Below are 27637 nucleotides of genomic sequence, written 5' to 3' on the forward strand. Positions count from 1 at the left end.
ATTAGATGGCATGTAACTGTGCTTTCAGCCTTGGGGAGATTCCAGTGCCAAAATCATGTTCTGTACTCTTTACCCACAGTGCAAAACCATTGTTACAGTCAACTCTAATGCCAAACCATGCCCACCCTAAAGTGATTACAGTACTTCCCGGTGCCAAACCTTGCACTAATGCCCAATACCTCTCCCCCCACCAGGTTGAACCCATATGTCACACAAGGCAACTCTTTGGCACTCCAGATCCAAACAGTGTGGATAAGTTAATGGAGCTCTGGCAGATAAAGTTGCAAAAGAGAGAATTTATTCAGAAATTCCAGTAGTAAATGAGAAACATTGTATTCGGCTTAGTGACGAGCCCTCACTCTGTGGAACACGTCCAGTCTCCAGTGCCCAGCTCTGATGATGGGCAGCCTGCCAGCGCCCACGAAAATGCATGTTACTTATCCTTTAAACATATTCGCTCATTTGGACCTATCGAGTACAGGATTGTGGGGTAACATTCCTTTGGTTAATTTCATAAAATTCCATTTAGTGAGAGCAGCAACGTGACGTTAATCCCGCCGGTAGGAACTGTCACGGGAAGAGATGCGATTAGTGCCTGCACTTTAAATCTAGCAAATATATTATTGTATTAATCATCTCGCTGTCACATGGCGCCACTCATTCACTTGCCAATTAGGCTATTGTGACAAATCCCACATGCGCAAAAGCCCATGTGGGAGGGAAGGAAGGTTATTATAGGCTGTTACTGTAACTCAGATTAAAGGGAACTTTACCTCTTTTTGTCAGACGTCATTTATTTGCCCATGGGTACAGGGTACAGTGTGAGGGTATAACTGTATTAAAGGGGGACTAACATAATGTACCCTCCCTGGCAGGCCCGGACTGGCAATCTGTGGGTTCTGGCTAATGCCAGAGGGGCTGCTATAAGGTCCCATAGAAAGTCAGTATTTAGTGGGCTGGTGGGGGATGTTTGGGCCTCTGTGTAGGCTGATTGGGCTTCTGTGTGACTGAAATGCCAGAGCCTATTTTAATTCTCAGTCCGGACCTGCTTCCTGGTACAAGATATATATGTGTGCCTGGGACTGTGGCCTAAATTTGCAAAGGAGTGCTGTTCCTGGACGCTCTTATGTACAGATTTTAGGGTGATGCCCTATGATGGATGAGGATGGAAGTGAAGCTGATGAGGACAAGACAAGATCCGGATGAGTTGGGAGACCATCGTTGAGGCCTGGGTGTATTCTACAGTGCATGTGTCTCCAGTCGTATATAGAGGAACTGGGGATACAGCTCTGTTGGAATAACAATCAGTGCCATGTGCAGCGCTTCTTCCACAGAACCTGATCTCAAGCAGGATCAGATGATGCAGAGAAAAAGAAATACTGACCGAAGAACTGAAATACTGACCAAGGACTGAAATACTGACCCAAGGACTGAAATACTGACCCAAGGACTGAATTACTGACCCAAGGACTGAATTACTGACCCAAGGACTGAAATACTGACCCAAGGACTGAAATACTGACCCAAGGACTGAAATACTGACCCAAGGACTGAAATACTGACCCAAGGACTGAAATACTGACCCAAGGACTGAATTACTGACCCAAGGACTGAATTACTGACCCAAGGACTGAAATACTGACCCAATGACTGAATTACTGACCCAAGGACTGAATTACTGACCCAAGGACTGAATTACTGACCCAAGGACTAAATTACTGACCCAAGGACTGAATTACTGAATCAAGGACTGAATTACGGACCCAAGGACTGAATTACTGACCCAAGGACTGAAATACTGACCGAAGGACTGAAATACTGACCCAAGAACTGAATTACTGACCCAAGAACTGAAATACTGACCCAAGGACTGAATTACTGACCCAAGGACTGAAATACTGACCCAAGAACTGAAATACTGACCCAAGGACTGAATTACTGACCCAAGGACTGAAATACTCACCCAAGGACTGAAATACTGACCCAAGAACTGAATTACTGACCCAAGAACTGAATTACTGACCCAAGAACTGAATTACTGACCCAAGAACTGAAATACTGACCCAAGAACTGAAATACTGACCCAAGGACTGAAATACTGACCCAAGAACTGAAATACTCACCTAAGGATTGAAATACTGACCCAAGAACTGAAATACTGACCCAAGAACTGAAATACTCACCTAAGGACTGAAATACTGACCCAAGAACTGAAATACTGACCCAAGGACTGAAATACTGACCCAAGAACTGAAATACTGACCCAAGAACTGAAATACTGACCCAAGGACTGAAATACTGACCCAAGGACTGAAATACTCACCCAAGGACTGAAATACTGACCCAAGGACTGAAATACTGACCCAAGGTGATGGAATTTTAAGATGCATTATATGTTTTTATGCACCACAGAGCGGTTGTCATATTGCGATTCACCATGCGCCCTGATCAGGTGACAGCGGGAGCAATATCATGTGACACGCTGATATAATTGGCCACATTGTGCCCTGGGTGCCAGTTGAATTTCACTATGTGAATTTCATGTGACACTTTCTGTCTGCACTAATCCCTTCTCTAGGGGCCGTGTCTCCTACTGTCTGGGTGGCTCTTTGCGGATTAATCAAATTGCTTTGAACTGAAACAAATTCACATTTCTATTTACATATTGTGTCTCGAGTAATTATCATTACATCAGTTGCTGCAAGGCTCAGTATACAGTGTGTAATTAATGGTGAGTGCAATTACATATATATTTTATATATATATATATATATATATATATATATATATACATATACATAAAATTGTAGAACGCCTCCTGCACTCACTTATCTGGGTTTGTTGCCCTGGTGCTAACAGAATATATGCATAAAAATCGAATGAAAGCTGTTGCACAACAGGGTCTTGCAAAAAAAGTAATTATTTATTATTGCACAGATCGACGTTTCGACCCTCACTGGGGCCTTTGTCAAGATTTTTTATATATATATATATATATATATATATATATATATATATATATATATATATATATATATATATATATATATATATATGTCCACAGTGGTGCACTCTTGATCCTTATGTATAATTGCCTGGGTGCTGGTTATAGCATGGCATAACAATCACGAAGAAAAAACCGCACTCACAGGTCTTGTCAATGGTGAAAAAAAGAAAAAAGTTTTATTTCAACGTTTCGGCGCAATGACTTGGCCGTCTTCAGGAAGTGAAACCTCTTTCACTTCCTGAAGACGGCCCAAGTCATTGCGCCGAAACGTTGAAATAAAACTTTTTTCTTTTTTCACCATTGACAAGACCTGTGAGTGCGGTTTTTTCTTCGTGATTATATATATATATATATATATAAAAATATACACTTTCTGTCACTGGCCATTGCTCTATGGGAAATGCACAGCACATGCATTACCATTTTACTAACACATTATGCAGCCTGGGATGTTTATAGGCCGTCTAAACCCTCCACAAAGCTGTCCCAAGTTCTCTTAAAAAAAATGTAATTAGTAATGCAAGAGAACTGACCAATGGGAATGCAGCTTTCCAACCCTATCCCAGGCATATTGCTGTTATGTTACATAGGGAGATTATTGAGCCATTTTAGATTCATAATATGACACTGGAATCAGGAGGGAGGACAGACTGCTGTTTAGTTGTTCTCTGATAGACAAACCTTCCAGATCCATTGCAGGAAGACAGAATTTGGAGCCAGATTGGAACAGATTATTGCAGGATTCCCATTGGATGATTTTTTGCATATTAATCAAGCAGTTAGCTAACAATGTTGCTTTATTCTTTACGATATGTTGAAATGTCCTGGAATTTGTTGTCCGGCAACAGTAAAGAGTGGTTGAACAACAATGTTTAAAGGGGATATAAACACTATTGCTCAACTACAGGTTAGCTAATTATCACATAAGATATGTATTTAAAATAATTGTTTCCTTTTAGTATAAAACCTCTATGTGAAATATCTGGGGCACCTCTCTATAGTATGCCAAATACTAGAACTTAAAAAGGCAGTAATCCCTGCTGCGCTGCACTGCTCAACCAAACGTTACTCATTTGTTGCTGGACTACAAATCCCAGAATAATGTAACATATAATGAAGGTTGAGGCATGCTGGGAGCTGTAGTCCAGCAACATCACATTTGTATTTTATAGGTTTGTATACTTTTCCAAAATGTTGCCCCAAATCTCCACAGCCAGTGACTGCTTTAATATGCAAAAAGTCCTCCAATGAGAATCCCAGCTCATCAGTGTAAATCTGACTCCCTGTTCTTTGTTGTTGGAGTTTTAAGGCCAATTTCCCAGCACTGAACTAGTTAATCTGTCCTTTATCCTCTCGTCTGATTCCAGTGTCATATAATAAGGAAAAAATGACATAATTCTCTCTATATGTAAGATAACCGCACGGTCCTGACATGGTGCTGGAATACAACATTGTCATTGGTCAGTTCTTTTGCATTTATAATGAAGTTTTTGAGCAGTAGAATTCTTATTTTTGGATTTACGGATTTCAGCAACATCTATAGAAAACTAGTGGGAGCAGTGGGACGGCCTTATGTCTGGGTTTACATTGGTGTGACAACCAATCCGCTATTTGGGATTCGGCTGAATCCTTCATGAAAGATTATATGCAAACATTTGCGTATTTTGCATATGCAAATTAGGGGCGAGAAAGGAGAAAGTGGAAAAAATTTTTTTACTTTCCTGTTTAGTGAGAAAAAGTATTTTTCCTTGCCCCCTAATTTGCATATGCAAATGCATTCTCACCCCCAAATTTGCATATGCAAATGCATATGCAAATTAGGATTTGGTTCGGCCAGGCACAAGGATCCGGCTGAATCTGAATCCTGTGGAATAAGGCAGAATACTGGCTGGATTCCAAACGGAGTCCTGGATTCAGTACATTCCTAGTTTACATCCCCTTTAATTGTAGCATATTTATTAGGGATGCACCGAATCCAGGATTTGGTTCGGGATTCAGGCAGGATTCGGCCTTTTTCAGAAGGATTCAGATGAATCCTTCTGCCCGGCTGAACCGAATCCTAATTTGCATATGTAAATTATGGCCAGGGAGTGAAATTGTGTAATTTGCATATTGGCCAAATTTTTTACGAAGGATTCAGGGGTTCGGCTGAATCCAAAATAGTGGATAAAGTGCATCTCTAATATTTATAGAACTATGTATTTAAAATAATTGGTTTCCCTTTAGTGTACCCCTATGTGAAATATCTGGGGCACCTCTCTACACAAGCACATACACTAAACACTAGGGGGCAGATTTATAAAAGGTCGAAGTGAAAATTAAAATTTAAAAAATTTGAATTACGAGCTAATTTTTGTGTACTTCAACCAGGGAATAGTCCAAATTCAATTTCAATTTGGAAAAAATGGGAAAATTCGAATATCGAAATTTATCATGTACTGTCTCTTCAAAAATTTGCATTCTAAAACCTGCTGAATTGCTGTTTTAGCATATGGGGACCTGCTAGAACTTATTTGGAGTCAATTGGTGGGTCTTTTTTTAAAAAAAATACCTTGATTCGAATTTGATCGAATGTGCTATTACTTTCATATGATTCGAAATTGGCCAAATTCCAACAAATAGGGACTATTCAACCGCAAAAAAAACTCCGATTTTTTTTTTTTTTTTTTAATAAATTTCGTTTGGTCTTTTTTCATTTGAATTTAGAAGTCTTTCTAAATTCAACCCTTGATAAACGTGCCCCTAGATTTTATCTGGCTTTGAGTAAACATTATGAATGTGAAGGAGAACCGAGCTACTCAAATATAATAGACTTGAGGATTTTACTCCATATTACTGCCAGTGCTGCTTTACTCTCGGGTTTACGGCAATTACCGGGATTCTAAATAACTCTCTAGGATTTGGGAATTATTGGACTAGATTGAGTTCAGTGAGAAAAAGTTATCTCCTGGTTTATCACATGAAAACTCATGGACAAGATTCAGTTCCAGTTTTCTTTCCCATTGACCTCAATAGAGTTTTCACGTGATAAACCCTGAGTTTTTCTGAATTGAATTGAATCTCTTCCATGAGTTTTCACGTGATGAACCTTTTTCTCACTGAATTGAATGTGGCCCATTGTTGGGTAGAATAGAACAATCTTGTCCGTCTTTTATTTCTTAGAAATGTCTAAAATGAGTCATTTTTACACTCTTTTCTCTCTGTATTAAATAATAACTGCATGACGTTGGCATTCTCTACCTTTTGATACTGTGAGGATAAAGGATAAAGGACACACTTGTTCAGTGCTGGGAAACTGGGCTTAAAATCTTCAAGAACAAAGAACAGGCAGATTCATACGGATCAGCTGGGATTCTTGATGAGGACTTTTTGCATTTTAAAGCAGTCACTGGCTGCGGATATTTAGAGACATGTTTATTGTGCTATATTGCTATATACCCTGATATTGCTGGACTACAGCTCCCAGCATGCCTCAACCTTTATTATATGTTACATTATTCTCTGGGATTTGTAGTCCAGCAGCAAATGAGTAAGTTTGGTTGAGCAGTGCAGCGCAGCAGGGATTACTGCCTTTTTAAGTGCTAGTATTTGGTATACTATAGAGAGGTGCCCCAGATATTTCACATAGAGGTTTTACACTAAAAGTAAACAATTATTTTAAATACATACCTTATGTGATAATTAACTAACCTGTAGTTGAGCAATAGTGTTTATATCCCCTTTAAACATTGTTCAACCACTCTTTACTGTTGCCGGACAACAAATCCCAGGACATTTCAACATATCGTAAAGTTTGGGTGAGCAGTGCAGCACAGCAGAGTTTACTACCCCTTTAAGGGCTGTATTCTTAAAGGGGTTGTTCACCTTTAAATTAACTGTTAGTATATTGTATAGAGGGATATTCTGGGACAATTTTCAATTGGTTTTCATTTTTTATTATTTGTGTTTTTTGAGTTATTTAGCTTTTTATTCAGCAGCTCTCCAGTTTGCAATTTCAGCCATCTGGTTGCGAAGGTCCAAATTCCCCTAGCAACCATGCACTGATTTGAATAAGAGACTGGAATATGAATAGGAGAGGCCTGAATAGAAGTAATGGAAAGTAACAATAACAATACATGTGTAGCTTTACTGAGCATTTGTTTTTTAGAAGGGAGTCAGCGACCCCCATTTGAAACCTGAGTCAGAAGAAAAGGGCAAAATACTATAATAAATAAATAATGAAAACCAATTGAAAAGTTGCTTCAAAATTGGCCGTTCTATAACATAATAAAATTTACCTTAAAGGTGAACTCCCTCCTGATGTTTGATTCCAGTGCAATATCATGAACCCTAAATGGCACAATCATTTCCCTGTTCAAGGTGCTGGAACATAGTGCAGGGAAACAGCATTTTCATTGGTCAGTTCTCTTGCATCTGCTTTGCAGCATTCCTATTGGTGGAATTTTTTACATTAGTAATCAAGGTGATACTCTTCCAGCATTCTCATTGGTGGATTCTCTTGCATCTGTAATTAAGTGTTTGCTCAGCCGCCTTCTCATTGCTGGAGCCTCTTGCACCTGCTTTGCAGCATTCCTATTGGTGGAATTTCTTACATTATTAATTAAGGTTATACTCTGCAGCATTCCTATTGGTGGAATTTCTTACATTAGTAAGGTTATACTCTGCAGCATTCTCATTGGTCAGTTCTCTTGCATCTGTAATTAAGTGTTTGCTCAGCAGCCTTCTCATTGCTGGAACCTCTTGCACCTGCTTTGCAGCATTCTTATTGGTGGAATTTCTTAGATTAGTAATTAAGTTTATACTTTGCAGTATTCTCATTGGTCAGTTCTCTTGCATCCGTAATTAAGCTTTTGCTCAGCAGCCTTCTCATTGTTGGAGCCTCTTGCACCTGCTTTGCAGCATTCCTATTGGTGGAATTTCTTACATTAGTAAGGTTATACTCTGCAGCATTCTTATTGGTATTCTCTTGCAGCTGTAATTGTATTCACAGCTGCTTTTAAGGTTTTTTTGGAGGGCTTATTTCCCCTTTAAGAGGTCACTTAGCAACCAGATGGTTTCTCCATGCAGACTGGTAAATGCTAATTGCTAAAGCCCGGGATATAGACACAAGGGCACTCAAATTGCCTTTAATGATTTCCATTGGAGGATGTAACATTTCAGAGTCAATTCCGCTCGGCTTTTATCTTCTGTTCCGGCCGACCCCGTTATTTATTCCTTTATTATTGTCTCTGTGCTACTAACCCGTGCAGAGACCTACCTGCTGTGCATAATACACCACCTAATTAGCTCTGTGTTATTGGCACATCTCACAGGCTGAAGCTTTTCAAGTGGATATTAAAGCCCCCCCGCATGTTTCTTCCTTATTAGATATAAAAGGAGTTTCATAGAGAAAATCTTTGTTCTGCTCTCAGTTTATGAACTCCCTCAGGAACAGCCTTTTCTTCATATAGGAACCACTCGGAGGCCCTTACTTCTGTGGGATTTGTTTCCTGTCTTTATACAGGTATGGGACCTGTTATCCAGAATACTCGGGACCTTGTTTTTTCCATATAATGGATCCTGTATGTGCTCTGAGTCTCCTACTGTCTGGGTGGCTCTTTGCGGTTAATCAAATTGCTTTGAACTGAAGCAAATTCGCATTTCTATTTACATATTGTGTCTTGAGTAATTATCATTACAAGGTGTTGCTGTGAGGCACAGTATGCAGTGTGTAATTAATAGCGAGTGCTAATACAGGTATGAGACCTGTTATCCAGAAGGCTCCGGACCTGGGGTTTTCTGGATAACGGATATTTCCATAACTTGACTCTTCATACCTTAAGTCCTCTACAAAATCATGTAAACATTAAATAAACCGAATAGGCTGGTTTTGCTTCCAATAAGGATTAATTTTATCTTAGTTTGGATCAAGTACAGGTATGGGACCTGTTATCCAGAATGCTAGGGACCTGGGGTTTTCCGGATAATGAATCTTTCCATAATTTGATTCTTCATACCTTAAAGGGGTTGTTCCTGTCTAAATTAACTGTTAGCATGATATAGAGAGTGATGTCCTGAGACAATTTGTAATTGGTTTTCATGTTCTATTATTTATGGTTTTTGAGTTATTTAGCTTTTTATTCAGCAGCTCTCCAGTTTGCAATTTCAGCAGTCTAGTTGCTAGTGTCCAAATTCCCCTAGCAACATGCATTGATATGAATAAGAGACTGGAATATGAACAGGAGAGGCCTGAATAGAAAGATGAGGAATAAAAAGTAGCAATAACAATACATTTGTAGCCTTACAGAGCATTTGTTTTCTGGATGGGGCCAGTGACCTCCATTTAAAAAATAGGAAGAGTCAGAAGAAAAAGGCAAATAATGCAAAAACTATTAAAAAGAAAAAAATGAAGACTGATTGAAAAGTTGCTTAGAATTAGCCATTCTATAACATACTAGAGATTAACATAAAGGTGAAGCATCCCTTTAAGTCTACTAGAAAATCATCTAAACATGAAATAAAGCCAATAGGCTGGATTTGCCTCCAATAAGGATTAATTATATCTTAGTTGGGATCAAGTACAAGCGACTGTTTTATTATTACACAGAAACGGGAAATGATTTTTAAACATTTGGATTACTTGGATAAAATGGTGTGTATGGGAGACAACCTTTCTGTAATTTGGAGCTTTTTGGATAACAGGTTTCCAAATAACAGATCCCACACCTGTAGTGAAAAGCCCAGTATTCTGGGAAAAGACTGTACAATATAATCAGTCTGTGAGATGCTTAGCATTTCTGTATCAAAGGAGAAATGTTTTCCTGAATAATCACAACTGGTTATCATGTGAGGCCATTGAAACAGACTGGCTGCCTGAAAATCATTGTAGTCTGCAGCACAGACTGCTACAAAGCCATGAAGCCTGGTAAATAAACTCAGTAGTAACGCCGTCCCACAGCGCCCCCTAGTTTCCTACAGAAGTTGCCGAAAACTATAATTATAGATACAAAAATATTAACCAATGAGGATCCTGCTGATCAAGGAGTTTATTATAAATACAAAATAACTGACAAATGAGTGTGTTGCAGATTCACTACGTTAGGCACCTTGTTATTTTACATATAGAGAGAATTATGTATTTTTTCATGATATGACACTGGAATCAGACATGAGTATAAAGGACAGACTTGTTCAGTGCTGGAAAACTGAGCTTAAAGTTTACGACTCCAGTTGCAGGAACAAAGAACATGGAGTCAGATTGATACACATCAGCTAGGATTCTCATTGGAGGATATTTTTGCATTTTAAACCAGTCACTGGCTGCGGAGAGTTGTGGAAAAGTTTTATTGTGCTATATTGCTTTAAGAATACAACCCTGATGTTGCTGGACTACAGCTCCCAGCATGTCTTGACTTTAATAATATGTTCAAGTATCCTGGGATCTGTAGTCCAGTAGCAACTGAGTAACGTTTGGTTGAGCAGTGCAGCAGAACTAAAAATCCCAGAATAATGTAACATATTATCAAGGCATGCTGGGAGCTGTAGTCCAAAAACATCAGCATTGGATTCTTAAAGCAATATTGAACCATAAAACTTGCCCCAGCTCTTTAAGACCAGCAGCAGCAGCGTTAAAGTGCAACATAATCCTCCAATGAGAACCCTGAACTGCAAAGGCAGAACTGCTGTCACTTCTCTTTATATTACATTGCTGAATTAAATATCAGGGGAAATACATTTTCTATATGTGAGAGAGGAACAAGCAGGTGAGCGGGACTATTAATCCACGTTGGGTTATTATAATAATAAAGGGTTTTGGCTCGTGCGCCCCGGCACTGCAATCAATCTATAAAAAGTGCCTCTATTGGATTATTTCCAGTGAATTGAATTAGCGGAGGATTTATTGGATTCCTTCAGGCGTTTCACTCCCAACACTTTTCTTACTGCATAGTAAATAATATGATGTTATGTATTGGATAGTAATTTCCATTGCTTCCCATGAATCATGGGAACATCTCCCTTTGTTCCTGCACCCGTCAGCTTCTTTTCTATCTGCCCCTCAGTCCAGTCAGCTCATTTTCTGCACGGGCCTGGGATGGGGAAGGTTGTGGCCATATAAGGTGTGAGGGTGGGTGCAGGTAGTGGATAAAATTAGGGATGCACCGAATCCAGGATTCAGCCAGTATTCGGCCTTTTTCTGCAGGATTCGAATTCAGCCGAACCCATATGCAAATTAGGGTCGGGAAGGAAAATCACAAGGAAGTAAAAAATTTTTCCCTTCCCACCTCTAATTTGCATATGCAAATTAGGGTTCGGTATTCAGCCGAATCTTTCGCGAAGGGTTCGGCCAAATCCAAAATATTGGATTCAGTGCATCCCTTGATAAAATATCAGATGAGCAGGGTCTGGGGTAGCAACTGCAATATTGATCTCTATGTATGTGTAATAAACAGCAGCCACACATTGTAGTGAATCTGTTGCCAATGAAATGCACTCGCATCTACGCTGTGTTTTATCATTACAAGTGATCTGTAACGGCAGACCTGAAATAAATGAAATTATAAATCACTAACATGCGATTCGGCCGAGCACTTACACACATTCATTTGTCAGTAAATTGGAAAAAGCGTAACATGAACACTATAATTTCCTCTTATTTTTGTCCTGAGCAATCTCCCCGTGCAGTAAAATAACTAAATAATACAGTAAATGGCACCTTGATACAGCGCCACCTGCTGGTTATACCTAATAATGTCAGTCATGATTGATATTTCTGGGGACGTAACACTGCAGATGCTCAGGGGTGATTTATTAATGCTCTGGATACAATGGCACCCTCTAGTGCCAAGGGGACAGGGACTGATGAAGAACAATATATGAGTGATATATAAATAAAGACATATTCTGCCCCCCTAGTCCTTCCCATGGTTCAGCCCCATGTGTTGCTTTTGTGTAGGGGCCATTAGAGATAGTGAGTGCAGTGGCTGCTGCAATAAGGGGAGCCCTGGTAACATGATGGCCTGTAGGCTACATCAAGGTTACTCGTATGTATCAGAGGCATAATGTGCTTCTACTCAACCCCCCCATACAAAAAACAGTTCTGGTTCCCTCATCTTGCACCCTAAACTGCCCTCTGCCATATTCATGGTCACTACCTTGCCCTCCATCAAGCCTAGACTGGAATTCAATTGCCCCCTGGCAAGTGCAGGAAGGCTGCAGAAAGACACTATTGAATTTGCCCAGGACTGAGGGGCCAGCTATATCAGGGTGCCTACTGACATGATATGTGAATCCATAAGGGTAAGGGCACACAGGCAGATTCGGGGGGAGATTAGTCGCCCTGGCAACAAATCGCAGTACTTCATATTCCGAAGTTGTCTCAGGAGGCGACTTTGGGCGACTTCGGAAAATGAAGCGCCGCGAGTGCCATCATGCTGGCAATTTTTCATCATAGCCAGCGAGAAGGTAGGGGACGGCAGTTCGGGAAGACTGTCGCCCCGAAGAAGAGCCGATTTGTCGCCGGGGCGACTAATCTCCCAGAATCTGCCCGTGTCCTTATCCTAAAGCTGGCCATAGACGCAAAGATCTGATAGTTTGAATCCTCGAACGATCGGACTTCCCCATCTCCCGACCTGCCACTAACCATTCCTATCAAATAAAGTAGAAAAGAACAGATCAGCCGATGTTCTGCCCCTGACAGCAATCGTACGAAAGTTATGTCCGACCAAAGCTGGTGACCGTCTCCCACTGAAAATCATATGATCGGCAATACATGCAGAGAAATTATCGGCAGCCGACAGAAATCTTTTAACCTGTTCAATCAACCAAACAACCGATCTCCACAGGACGAAAAATGTTGGGACTCTCCACACATGGTGCGAAAATTGTACGAATCAAGGATTTGTACGCTCAGATCTTTGCGTCTATGGCCAGCTTAAGGGTAAGTCCACAATGGGCGTTTTGGGGAGATTTGGTCGCCTGGCGACTAATTGCCTCGTCTTTGCGGCAACCAATCTCCCCAAACGCCTTCCCTGACTCTGCGCCGGCTTAAAATGAAAAAACGCCAGCGCTAATCACACGTGGCGGTTCGTTTTTCGAAGTCGCTCGAGGGTTGCCTTATGAGGAAACTTTGGGCGACTTCCTGAAAACGAATCGCCGCGGGCGATTAGCGCCGTCGTTTTTTTCATTTTAGCCGGTGCAGAGTGAGGGAAGGCATTTGGGGAGATTGGTCGCTGCAAAGACAAGGCGATTAGTCTTCAGGCGGCCATATCTCCCCAAAATGCCCAGTGTGGCCTGACCCTAAAGGTGCCCATACACTGAGAGATCTGCTCGTTTGGCGATGTCGTCAAACGAGCGGATCTCTCCCCGATATGCCCACCTTGAGGTGGGCAATATCGGGCTGATCCTATCGTGGGCCCTAGGGCCCAACGATAGGATCCTAACCAATAGCAATGGGCGGTCGGATCGCGGGACCACATCAACGAATAGATGCGGCCACGATCCGACGGAATTTTTTGTCCCATCCGATCGAAATCTGGCTGACTCTCGGCCAGATCTCGATAGGTGAAGCCCGTTGGGGGGGGCCCCATACACGGGCCATTAAGCTGTCGACGCGGTCTGTCGGCAGCTTTTATCGGCCCGTGTATGGCCACCTTAAAGGACAGGACTGGTCTGCAGGGACATTTCAGCAGCTCGATGGGTTTTAGTGAGAGATTATTGGCTACATTAGGATTAATAACCCAACAGTGATCCTTGATTCCCACCTTCCTGATCACTGAATAATACAGAGTCAATATTATTACTCTCTCTCAATCAATAATTCATTAACTTGAGGGCTTGCGGAGCTCCGGCTCAACTCACTTTTACCTTTCTTCTTTATCAAGCAGCTTTACTTAATGTGCCCTTATCTGTCTTTTTCAACCTTCCCCTTTATCTCCTTTGCAGCTGAACTTTCCCACTGCTCTTTGTGTACTGACCTGATTTACTTGCTTTCAGAACAAATAACTAAAAACGTACATTCTCATTGTGTCAGTTGCTTCAGATTAATCCCCAGAAATAGCCCTGCCTGCTCCTTACTGCAGATAGAGTGAATTTCCCTGTCTGAATCATTAGCCTTGATCCATGTTATCTGGGCTCATTCCAAATACCAATGAACCTGGAAGAGAATAGGCAGCTTGGAATGCCGAAGCATATTCCTTGTGGAGATTATGGTTGAAGCCGAATCCCGTTATTGTAGAGATAAGAAGGAACAGTTAAAGAATAGCCTCTTATAGCTGATATGTTGTCGAGCTCTCCTCTAGAGTTATACTGCCATGGGAAAACATGTTTTTGTCAAAACGCATCAGTTAATAGTGCTGCTCAAGGAGACTTCTGCACTGAAATCTATTTTTCAAAAGCGAAAACTGATTTCTTTTATATTTAATTTTGAAATCTGACATGGGGTGCCCCTAGTCATGTGACTCTTTACTGCAGCACTGCAGGTTGAAGTGATATCACCCCCTCCCTTCCCTCACAGAAGGTTGACAATTATTTTGAGTTCCCTCCTTCCTCCTCTTTAGAAAACAACCCTGACCTTCAGGCCCAAAAGCTCAAGGTCCTTAGTGTCAAACATATTTTGGGCTGGGCAATAACAAACTTCCCAAAATTTGAAAAACCGAAAGAGTGACACTAAGATCAGCAGCTGTGAAATTTTTTTGATCATGCCCATTATGGCCACACTCCTAATTACCATGTCCATTTTACAAAATCTGTCAGGTAATGGAAAGTTTGAACAGTTTTAGGGCAGTGTTTTATGTATTATAACAATTTTGCTAATGAACAAATCTCAGTTCTCCCAAGGGACCTGCTTATCTTAAGTAGTTACAATTGTATCTTTGCTTATCTTAAATAGTTACAAATATATCAAAGCGCAGGCAATGAGTGTTTGGGACTGCGGGCTGAGCTGTCAAAATTGAGGCTGGTCTGCTAAAAACAGGACAGTTGGGAGGCATGCAATAAGTGGGAATACGATGATGGGGTGAAAATCTCTATTCTCTTCCTAAAAACACTTGGATTATCATGAGATCTCTATATGCTCACAAGCCACCCTCCTTACCTAAAGGAATAACATCTCATTCCAACTTTGTATCAGCTGACATACCCCTTCAGAGCTCATGTGTTCTGATAAGGACTGACTTTCTTGCCCTATGTCCCTACCCTAAATAATCCATGAGGAAACCAGACATACACCTGCCTGTGTGTGAAGTAGTAGTACAATTAACAACCACCCTCTGTACCTGATCCTGTAGCCAGTTTCCTATCCATGTGCAAACGACTTCATTAAGCCCAACAGACCTTAATTTAGAAAGCAGTCGTTTGTGGGGCACGGTATCAAACGATTCAACAAAATCCAAATAGATCTACTGCCCCCCCACTGTCCAGTATTTTACATACATAATCATAAAAAGCAATCAAATTATTCTGACATAACCTATCCTTCATAAAGCCATGCTGATTGCTGCTCATAATGCCATTGAGTAGGTCAAAATTTTGAATGTGATCCCTTAACAAGCCTTCAAATAATTTGCCCACCACAGATGTCAGACTTACTGGCCTATAATTGCCAGATTGAGATCGTAATCCCTTTTTAAATATAGGAATGACATCATCTTTTCTCCAATCCATAGATACCAGATGAAAGAGAGTCTAAGAGAATCAGAAATAGAAGCCAGTCTAAAACTGAACTAAATTCTTAGTACCCAGTGGTGTATGTAGGTATAATTGTATACTGCAACTAACCTGTTTTCTGCAAATGAAATCTATAGAAATTGAGTTGCAGCCACACTAGGGTTTCTGCAGATTTATAGGTTCAGCTTGGGCAGTGGGAGGGCAGATTTAATCATTTAAAATGGCGGAGGGAAAAGTGGCTCCATTTATACACTGAATCTTTCACTGGGATTTAGATTTATGAAGGGAAGGCATTGAATATGCTCATGAGAAATGATCCCTGCAGCAAATTATAAGTGACAATATTCCTAAACTATGTCTCTCCTCTCTAACTGATCAATATAACCGTACCCATTCTTTCATTCAGTCATTTCATGAATCTGATCCTTTCATTGGCAGCATATTTTTATATGTATTTCAGTACACTGAATCAGATTTCAGCTGCTGGACAGATCTGCTCCTGCTGGAGAATCCCGGGAGCTCTCCGTGGTGCTGAAAAGACTTGTGTTTCTGCCAATGGCTTGTCTCTGTTCATTTCTGCTTTTTTATTATTATTATTATTATTATTAATAACATTTATTTAAATAGCGCCAGCATATTTCTCAGCGCTTCTCTTCATGTACCGTGGATTTGCTAGAATCCAAACAATAAACAAATTGAACTTGAGACATTGGTAATATTTCAGATACAGCTCCATTGTTACTCTGTTTAAATAACATGATTTGTTACAAAGATGAGCAAAGTCTTGTGTTATTGAGTAAAGTGACAAAATGATAATGGATTAAAGTGGGATTTATAATCTAAAGGGGTTGGATTAAGTGTTGCACTAATTGTCTTTTACAGTAAATATAATGTATCCGCTGTGTAGTTTATTAGCTCTATAAATCATTGTCTCCTTTCTCTGAGATAGACTCTCTAAAGGTTGGTCAGATTTATAGCCCCCCCCAAGGATGCTGGGAGCTGTAGTTTAAAGCAGTTTAGTATGAAGTAGGTGTGATGAAGGACCATAGGTTTAAAGTGTGGTTGAACTTCTCCCCATGCAATAAAGCCGTTTGGCCAAGAATAACTGTAGCCAAATAAGGAACGTGACTGGCTGTGTATTAGTCATCAATAACAATGTGTTTATCACATACTCACAAACCTGTTACTTTAACAAGGTGACCATGGTAACATTCGTTATTAGTAACGCTCATTATTACAGTGTGAAGATCACAGTAACTACACCCTCCCCACTATAGATCTTGTATATCCCATGCCCGCTCATGCCTGTGCCCACTGTCTCTACCCGTCCCTGAATTCATTGACATTTCCCTTCGGTGCAGAAAGCATCAATCATAAGAGTGAAGAGGAGGGGGAGAGAAAGGGCAGCAGACAGAAAGGTAACGCTTTCCATTGAAGCACACAAGACAAGCTTTCTATCAGCCGGGGCCCATCTCCATTTCACCTTGCCCTTTTGTTGTAATGTTATTATTTCATGCATGCCATTAATCTCGCCTGCCACCATTGTGCTGATGATAATCGCTCGCTCGCTAAGATAATAAAAGAATTGTTCTACAAGTTCCTGGAAACATCCCCATTCTTTCATGAAGGTGTATGAGCAGATCCCCCAGCACACCCCATACTGATACATCCCAGAATGCCAGGCTTTAATGGGGTTTGTGTCACGTGTTGGAATGCAATTAAATCAAGAATAACCATATGCAGAGAGCTGTAAGGAACATTAATCAGTTCTGCTACAAGGGCCAAAACAGGAGGAGGAGCTGGGAGTCTGCGACTCATGCAGTGGGTGGGGCTATAACCCTCTGATGACATCTTATAGGAATTAGGGCAGTGAGTCAAGCAATGGGTGGGATAGAACACTGATGGAAGTTAACAGGGGGAGAGCAAGGGAGTCTGATGCAATGCAAGCAGTAAACTGGACTAGAACACTCTGATAACAGGGTGAGAGGCAGGGAGTCTGTGACTCATGCAGTGGGTGGGGCTATAACCCACTGATGACATTTTACAAAGATTGAGGCAGTGAGTCAAGCAATGGGTGGGATAGAACACTGATGGACGTTTAGAGGGGGAGGGGCAGGGAATTTGTTACTCAAGAAGTGGATGGGCCAGTGTCAGGCCAAGATGGCTTGGTGCCTTATGTAACTAAGCTGGCCACCCAAACTGCACATAAATGGGGAGGGGGGCTGGTGATGGTCAGTGTAAGCAGGGTCAGACTGGAGTGTGCATGGTTAATTGGGGCTGCTACCCCAGGGGCTCCAACACCCAACCTAGACCCCGCCCACTCACCCACCTCCAGGCCCTCCATGAGCCCAACCCAACAACCTTATTAGTTAACTTTTGCCATGATCAGGGAGGATGGGCTGCATGATAGTGTTGGGAGGCCACAATCAGGTCAAAATCAAGGAAGGGAGGGCAATGGGGGAAGCCAGATCAGGTCTGGGAGGATTGAGGGAGGGAGGGCAGCGGGGGAGAGATAGGGAAGGACGGGATTGGATCTGAGTTGCTGGGCCCCACGAGGGTTGGGGCCCACCTGTTTTTTCCAGTATACAGCTGGCCCAGTCTGATCATGAGTGTAAGGTTAGGCAGACAGAAGAGGTACTGTACATGTTTAATGCCCGTCCCCACCATTGCTCCCTATGTATGTGCCTCTTATTGCTTCCCCTTTGTTCTGGCCCTGAGTAGGACTAGAACACTATGATGTGCACATGCATTGTAGAGTAAAATGACAGAATTAGAAACACAAAGCTAGTTATTCACTGTACTGCACATGTGCACCCGGGCCAGGCCAGTATCGAGCATCCAATCACTGGAATTAGATTGTAGCATTGGGCTATTATATTAGCACTCTGGGCTAATGGACCAGTGTTATTTGTTTGCTCCTCTCCTGTTTGGCATTGCCCCCTGGTTGCTTGGAGGCAGGTACTTGTCATTAGTGCTGGAGTGGGAGAGGAGCGTCACTGGGTTGATATCTATATATATATATATATACATATAAATAACATGTGATTGTGGTGCTGGGGAGAGAGTCCATAGATTGCAAAGGCTGTTTGAAAGGCAAAGTGAGAGCAGCAGTGAGAGACAGGTGCTATTTATCACAGGGGCTACGTGTGCTGTATAAATGGCAATATATAAATGGAAATAATAGCATGAGGATACAGGCTCTTTCGCATCACTATGATGAATCCCTGCTCCCCGCTGAAGACACATCCTTTATCAGCCCTGGGTCTGGAGTTGAACAATATAAAATAGTCTCCAGCGGCTGCAAAAATCCTTTCTGTGCCCAAGACCAGTCTCAGTCTCCATAATCACCTGTTTAGCCAAAAATAACAGAATTCCGATCAGCCAGGCACCCAGATCCCATGGGATCCAACCGGGGGCAGGCTTTCACTTTTCACTTTATTTAAAGACAAGTGGGTGAAATGGTGGGATTTGGAAATGCTGTGAATACTGATCGCTCGGCTGTCTTTGGCCGAAGAATAACCAGCTTTCTTCTGCTGTGTCCCTATATGTGTCTCAATAAACTTCTTATCATTCCTATCACAGTCTCCTCCAGCCGCCTGATTTAATGGCATCTCTCTATATCCAGTTACCCAACTATAAAGCAAAACTGTAGTGTGCGGTGTGGTGGTTAAAGTGGGTTTAGCTTATTAATGAGATTATGAATGAGATTTAACTCTGCACTGTACTAATCCTTGTAATTAATTGCATTTATTTCTTTTTATTGCCCCAGGATGCTTTGCTGACTCTTGGCTCCATCATCGAAATTCCTCGCCTACGGGAAGCCATTAAAGATGCCATTGCCTCCGTTCTTCCCAAAGTGGTATGTTATGGGGGGCTGGGGAATGGGGGTTATAGAAGGGATACACCTCACTGCTATTTAATTAATTGCTTTTCATTTGTTCCAAGTAGATGTATAGATATAATCACAGGACTGGGTCTTTAGGGCAAGAAAAGGGGTTTGGACATGGGTGACACACTTATCCCACTGGTTACTATGGGAGCCAGCCAAGCAACGGTGCTGGAATTCTACACAACATCTAAAGGGCGCCTCCATCAGACAAGTACAAAGCAAACATAAAATAAACAAATGTTTAGTTGCCCTTTAAAGTGGAGATGCTGACTCAGGCCAATCTATCCACCATGTGCTGAATATAAATATAGGGAAGGCTAAAGCTCTTAGAATTCTTTCCTCCCCACCTCATGGCAGATTAGGAGCCGCTTGCTTGATGTGAATGAGAGCAGCAAATGAGGGTTGTCAAAAATTAATGAGTACAACGTATCTATCGGGAACAGTCTATGAAAACCAAACACGGTGGCGTCTTTTCCCCGATGCCCTGGAGATTCGCCAAGTGCAGACACACTAGGAATGTCTAATTAGCCACATGCCCCAGATATTACCTGTGGGCCTTGTGATGTCTAAAGGAAATAGGAACCATAATGGCTGCCTCCAATGGGAAGCTCAGGGGATTAACCATGCACCAATCAAATAGTCTGTCCAATAGAAAGAGGGGAAGGCTGCTGGAGCTGACCATGCTTCATGGTTATCTAAGTTTTGAGGGCCAGTTAGGGGGAGATTTGGGGTGAGTGTTTATTTGTACCATGGGTACCCCTGGAACTATAGCAGGGTGATTGTTACCCCAATGTTTCTATATATCTGTAACCTTGTTATGAGCTAAGGGGGCCCAGTCTGAAGGCCAGTTAGGGGGAGATTTGGGGTGAGTGTTTATTTGTACCCTGGGTACCCCTGGAACTATAGCAGGATGACACCCCAATGTTTCTATATATCTGTAACCTTGTTATGAGCTAAGGGGCCCAGTCTGAAGGTCAGTTTGGGGGAGATTTGGGGTGAGTGCTTAAATGTGCCCTGGGTACCCCTGGAACTATAGCAGGGTGACACCCCAATGTTTATATATATCTGTAACCTTGTTATGAGCTAAGGGGGCCCAGTCTGAAGGTCAGTTAGGGAGAGATTTGGGGAGAGAGCTTATTTGTGCCCTGGGTACCCCTGGAACTATAGCAGGGAGACTGTTACCCCAATGTTTCTATATATCTGTAACCTTGTTATGAGCTAAGGTGGCCCAGTCTGAAGGTCAGTTAGGGGGAGATTTGGGGTGAGTGTTTATTTGTACCCTGGGTACCCCTGGAACTATAGCAGGGTGACTGTTACCCCAATGTTTCTATATATCTGTAACCTTGTTATGAGCTAAGGTGGCCCAGTCTGAAGGTCAGTTAGGGGGAGATTTGGGGTGAGTGCTTATTTGTACCCTGGGTACCCCTGGAACTATAGCAGGGTGACACCCCAATGTTTCTATATATCTGTAACCTTGTTATGAGCTAAGGGGGCCCAGTCTGAAGGTCAGTTAGGGGGATATTTGGGGTGAGTGCTTATTTGTGCCCTGGGTACCCCTGGAACTATAGCAGGGTGACTGTTACCCCAATGTTTCTATATATCTGTAACCTTGTTATGAGCTAAGGGGGCCCAGTCTGAAGGTCAGTTAGGGGGAGATTTGGGGTGAGTGTTTATTTGTACCCTGGGTACCCCTGGAACTATAGCAGGGTGACACCCCAATGTTTCTATATGTCAGTAACACTGTTATGAGCTATGGGGGGCCTGAACATATTCTGAACAGTAAAGGTGCTTTGATAAGGTGACTGGACATGCCCTAGGATGGCTCCCTCTCCCCCCCCTCTCTCTGATATTGGATGAATGACTTTGTAGTCACCCCGCCCTTATTGATTCAGGGATTGAGGGATCAGTGAGAAGGGAAAGGCTGATTCAGACTGTTGCTGCTGTTTGGCCCCAGTGCCAGAGGAATACTGCGTAAAATAGTGAATTTGTTCCCTATGACATTGTGTTATCCCAGGGAGCTTTATTGAGCATGAAATTGGGATCAATTCTGTGTCGAGAAAAGGGAAAAACAGGCGCCATCTGCTATGGAATATACCGTATTCCCAGCATGTCTGCTGTACTGGAGCAATGCATTCTGGGAACATCAGGGTGGGATTTATAGTAACTCACTAGTTACCAGACCAGTTTCTGCCTGTAGAAGAGTCGGACCCCGGGGCTTTATGTTACAAGGCACAGGGGAGTAAATACAGCAGGTGGTTCTCATTTCAGTTTTAGTTTCCCTTTCTCTTTAATTGGCCCCAGATTGGTTGGTCATTAGATTTTATATGGAAACATTTATTCCAAAATCCCAAGCACAATTACTACCAGGGCAAAAACATATCTTAATTTTCTTATTTACTGTATTAGCAGCTTTGTATATATTTATATGGAAGGGAGCTGCCATACCACTTTTGTCTAATTTTGATGGCCAGTTTATTGATTTATTTGATGAATCCCCCAGCACTGAAGATGTTGTGCCCCTGTTCTCTTGCAGGACAATGCCTTTATCTACCTGCTGGATGCAAAGGGACGCCTTGTCTGTCATGACCCCCCCCACGAGCTGCCTCCGGAAGGAAAACTCAGGTACAAACCAGTGTCTTTTGGGATTTATTCAGAGCAGTTTGTCATCCTAATTGTTAACCTACTCCTTTAAATCTATCTATCTATCTATCTATCTATCTATCTATCTATCTATCTATCTATCTATCTCTATCTATCTTTCTCTCTCTCTCTCTCTCTCTCTCTCTCTCTCTCTCTCTCTCTCTCTCTCTTTCTATCTATCTATCTATCTATCTATCTATCTATCTATCTATCTATCTATCTATCTATCATCTATCTCTCTCTCTCAGCAGTAACCCAAAGCAACCAATCAGGAGGCAGCATTTACTGTCACCTGTTTAAAAGCAAACATCTTATTGGTCTCCAATGTCCTCTCTTCATACAGCACTGATATACATCAGCAGATTCTGTATTTCCAAGTTACATTCTATTAATTTAATGGGTTGATACAATTTTCTGTCTATTTTCTGTGGGTCAGCGTCCCAGGCTGGACATGTATCTATCGACCCGACCTGCACAAGACTCTTCCTTCTTCCTATCACTTTGCAAATAATTGTCCCAAAAGCATGAATTCAGGGGCCACTCTTTGGCCCTATATCTGAATGGTAGAGCATTAGACTCCACCTTCCTCCCGGCAGAGAATGGGATTCAGCCTTTTATGCATTTGCATTTTGTGAATCCTGAGTGTGAATTTATCTGCACATTATTAGCAAACTCCTAACGAGACGAGTGTTACATTGTTACAGTTCTGCCCACGCCGAACAATCTCATTTGCAACTGGGATGAATTTCATTCCAAGGTGTTACCAACGTTATTTTCACCTGTGCGCGAGCCCATCTCCCTGTCTGACTGGCACCCGCTGATGCCCTTTCACTCGCAGTCCCACTGGGAGACTCCGCAATGGACGCAATGTCTCTAGATGAATAGAATTGTGTCTGTTTGTCTGTCTTGTGCTTGTTAGGGGATTCTGGGAGGAGTAGCTCAATAACTGTGCTGGGGGTAGTACCTGGCACCTTGCAGTTTCCCAGTGTTCTGAGCATGAGAGATTGGTGCCAGTATATAAATAAGTGGTACAAGAGGCCACTAGTGATACCATTTATTGGTCACATGATTACAATCAATATTCAGATCTAATTAACCTTTATGATTAAAATGCAGAGTGAGAGACACATACATTGGGGACACAAGTGGATAATTATGTGATACCTCATCATTCCAGCACCCCCATCCCCTTCCATTACTGAATCAATACCTTGTAATACAGGGTCTCCTTGTAATCAGTCCCTGACCCCACGTTGTCACATCTCAGGCTCTATTATAGGAACCCATCGCAATCACTTGTCTGCCTGCTTTAGTTATGTCAGTAGGGATGCACCCAATCCCGGATTTGGTTTGGGATTCAGCCTTTTTCAACAGGATTCGGACTTGGCCGAATCCTTCTGCCCGGCTGAACCGAACCTGAATCCTAATTTTCATATGCAAATTAGGGACGGGGAGGGAAATTGCGTGACTTTTTGTCACAAAACAAGGAAGTACATTTTTTTCCCTTCCCACCCCTAATTTGTATATGCAAATTAGGATTCGGTTAGGTATTCGGCCAAATCTTTCGTGAAAGATTTGGGGGTTGGCCAAATCCAAAATAGTGGATTCCGTGCATCCCTATATTTTAGTGAGGACTTCACTATGCATGATGGGATTTGAAGTCATTCTCAAAGTGACCAGATTACAGGCCAAACACGAGTGCAACATTTATAGTGATAGAGATGTATTAGCAGGAGAAGCTGCAATTTCTGCCTTCCTTACAATGTATTGTGAGAGCTGAAGATTATGTGCAGCATTATACCTGTGTTTCTCTAAGCTCTAGCAGACAATGACTGTGTGTTATGTTTTGGGTAGCCGAGGATGAGTAGAGTATAACAGTGCTTTATTAGCATGGCAGGCATTATACAACAGTAACTTTCACTTTCAAGCAGTATAAGTCCTGTGCACAGTGACACCCGCAGGCCATTTGTATGAACACCACATATTCCCCCTATAGAAGGAAAGCATTTGGGCAAATGTAATGCATCTTAAAGCAATAATATACATTATTCACATCACATAGTGCTGGGTCCATGCAGGTAGTTTTCTGATTCTCTCAGTACGCCTTATAGATTAACTTTCTTCAGGCCTAATGCAGTTGACATCAGGAGTAGGAAAATGTCCTTCATTAAATGGAGCTTCTCCAAAGTCATATCTAACAGGAGCAAGATGACTTTCATTCCATATGCGTCCATCAGACAGTTCATATGTGTATGGTCCTCGCTGGTGTCTCACTTCAAGTGGTGTAGTTAATTAAAATTGTCCTTGTTTCAGTATTCCTGGTTTCTTAATTCTGACTAAAGATCCAGGCTGAAAGTGCACTTCTCTTGCACCATGTTTTCTGTCAGTATAAGCCTTGCATTTGGCTTGTTGACGTTTCACAATGTTAGCAGTAGATGATTTTGTAGGCACAGTATTTTGTGGAAGTTTGATGTCTGCAACATGTAACTTAGTGTGCATCTGTCTGCCATGTAATAATTCAGCTGGAGATGACTGGGTTGTTGCATGGCACGTTGCTCTGTAGTTATGTAGGAACTCTGTTGTAAATACTTTTCACTATTTGGTCTCTTAGCATTTCATCCGTTAGATTCCCAAACTGACAAGTAACAACCAGCTCTCTCAAAGCTGCTACAAATTGTTCTGTGGATTTGCCATTACGTTGTCCACGTTGGCGAAATTTATATCTTTCAGCGACCACATTTACTCTTGGCACGAAAAAGTTCTTTATAGCAGTGAGAGCAGTTTCATAAGTCTCATCAGGCAATGGTAATGTATAGAATATACGCTGTGCCTCTGCTCCCAGGCAGTGAATAAGTAAAGCTTTCTAGCAGCACAAATCTCCCCTTGGTCAGCAGCAATAATGTAATTTTCAAACATACGGATCCAAGCAGTAAAAGGTATGGTAGGCTTACCAGGGTTTGGAAGAAAAGGTGCATGCTGCTGCAGAGGTAGAAAATCCATCTTGTCATCAATCTGTTATGTTTTGGGTAGCGGAGGATGAGTAGAGTATAACAGTGCTTTATTTGCAGAGTCATGCAGGCATTACACAACAGTAAGCTTTCACTTTCAAGCTGTACTGTGTATGCACAGTACAAGTCCTGTGCACAGTGACATTTGTATAAACACCACACTGTGGGTGCAACTTTCCCCTGCAATTATGGTGGAAATCTGGGGGAAAAAATAATACTGTGTGGGGCGAAAATGTGCAGCTTTTTTTTTGCATCTGAATACTGTACATTGTACTTCAGGGTTAGTAAGTGTGCTGAATAGTGTGTATAGTGTGTGTGAAACTGCTGTGTAATGCTGCAGTGTGTTATAACTGTGTTACATTAGCACAATCATCCGCCAGTCTGTGTTGATTATCTTTAATCGCATGTTGTGTTACTGCATTAAAATGTTGTGTCTGTTCCTAATGAGGCACAGGATTGTGTACATTTGATTTGATTAGTTCTGCTGCATCATATACAATAACCCTGTTCTTCTGTCTATAATCACACCCCCGGCCTCCATCCTCCTGGCCTCCATCATCATCTCATACTTCTAACAGCACAACTCTCTGTATTGTGTTGGATTGTTGCATTAGATAGCTAGCTCTTCTTATTTAATGTGTAACCAACAACATTTCGGGGTCTGCCCTTTCATGAGGTAAGCACGCACCGATCACACATGGTCCGATCCATGCCATAAAGCTGCTCCAACTGTATATGGTTCCTCTATTGGGCCACAACTTGCCCTCCTATTGGTTGGGAGAGTCTTCATGCAGAGCCAGGCCATCCTATGAGACTATGGCTCATCCATTTGCTCTTTATTTACTCGATACAATGTATTTATCCTGGATCTTGTAACCCACATTCACTCCTTTAATTGCATGGATATTAGTCCTGGTGTGTTAGTGTGAAATCAAGAGCCCGGGCATCATATCCGCACAAAGACTGTATGTTCTTCCATCTGTTGAGCTGCTGGTTTAGCCTGATGTCGGTAGTGATTGGTTTCTTTCCTCATTCTCTGCCTTAAATTTCAACTGACACGGGAGAAAAAAAACATAAATGAAATGGGATTGTGTTTGGGAAGGTTGGAATGTAGACATAGCGGGGCTGCCAGAAGCTTTCCTTGTTTCCTATCTGTTGTTAATAATTACATTTCACTTTCCATACAGACCCCATTCTCTGTTTCCCTCAGTCTTTGCAGATTTTACAAAATCCGGTTGGGAGTTGTTGTCCCATTGTCTTGATTGTCTCTGGGCTGAATGAGTGCGACGGATACAAACTGCCAACTGACATTCTAAACATAATATTGAAGGGGAACTAAAGTGCAAAGACATTGTGACTGCCTTTGTCTTAACTAACAAACATGAGATTAGGGCTCCTGTCTAACTGTATTAATATTATAGATTGCTAGAAATAAAGAGCAAGTACATTGTCTGCTCTTGGGCCTTAGTCTTTGACACCAGGGCTGAGGCGACTGTTGGGATGGGCTAGGTTAGGGTACGTCATTATTAGCCAGGGGCTTGAACTGAGAACCTTGTGCCATTACAATCAGTTTACTCAAAATGAGAAAAGTGACCGGAGAATTCATATATTTACCCCATTATAGGAGCTCACACTGTATACTGGAGAAATGCAAACACACTGGGTGTTACCTTAGAGTACTTTTGTTACTCTAGGGTGCAGTGTTACATTAGGGTACCTTGTTACTCTAGGGTGCAGTGTTAAATTAGGGTACATTGTTGCACTGTAGTGCAGTGTTACATAAGGAAACAGTCTTTCATATGGGTAGAGCTTTATATTAGGGTGCAGTGTTACATTAGTAGGGATGCACCGAATCCAGGATTTGGTTCAGTATTCGGACAGGATTCAGCTCTTTTTCAGCAGGATTCAGATTCAGCCGAATCGTTGTGCCTGGCCAAACTGAATCCAAATCCTAATTTGCAAATGCAAATTAGGGTCGGGAAGGGAAATCAAGTGACTTTTCATCACAATCCAAAGAAGTATAAAAAAAAAAATGTCCACTTTTTCCTTTCCCCTGCATCTCATTTGGTTCGGTATTCGGCTGAATTTTTCACAAAGGATTTGGGACTTTGGCCGAATCCCAAATAGTGGATTCGGTGTATCCCTATACATTAGGGTGCAGTGTTACATTAGAGTGCAGTGTTACATTAGGGTGCAGTGTTACATTAGAGTGCAGTGTTACATTAGGGTGCAGTGTTACATTAGAGTGCAGTGTTACATTAGGGTGCAATGTTAGATTAGGGTACATTGTTGCACTGGAGTGCAGTGTTACATTAGGGTGTAATGTTAGATTAGAGTGCAGTGTTACATTAGGGTGCAGTGTTACATTAGGGTGCAATGTTAGTTTAGAGTGCAGTGTTACATTAGGGTGCAGTGTTACATTAGGGTGCAATGTTAGTTTAGAGTGCAGTG

At 41.9% G+C, this 27637-nt stretch overlaps 1 protein-coding gene across 6 annotated transcripts in view; it reads left to right on the plus strand.

The window, feature by feature from the left end:
• The window catches only part of LOC108705781 (cGMP-dependent 3',5'-cyclic phosphodiesterase-like), a 296620-nt gene that overhangs the window by 180811 nt on the left and 88172 nt on the right, over window positions 1-27637 (plus strand). For all 6 annotated transcript variants that reach the window (XR_005965535.1, XM_041582772.1, XM_041582771.1 and 3 more), the window contains 2 exons: window positions 19419-19508; window positions 22072-22160. Coding sequence is in view for 5 of the 6 variants with exons in the window: in XM_041582772.1 (XP_041438706.1) it covers window positions 19419-19508; window positions 22072-22160 (179 nt within the window). In the remaining variant the exon portion in view is untranslated. The remainder of the gene's footprint in view (window positions 1-19418; window positions 19509-22071; window positions 22161-27637) is intronic.

This window comes from Xenopus laevis, chromosome 2L (assembly GCF_017654675.1).
Source record: "Xenopus laevis strain J_2021 chromosome 2L, Xenopus_laevis_v10.1, whole genome shotgun sequence".
Classification (NCBI taxonomy): domain Eukaryota; kingdom Metazoa; phylum Chordata; class Amphibia; order Anura; family Pipidae; genus Xenopus; species Xenopus laevis.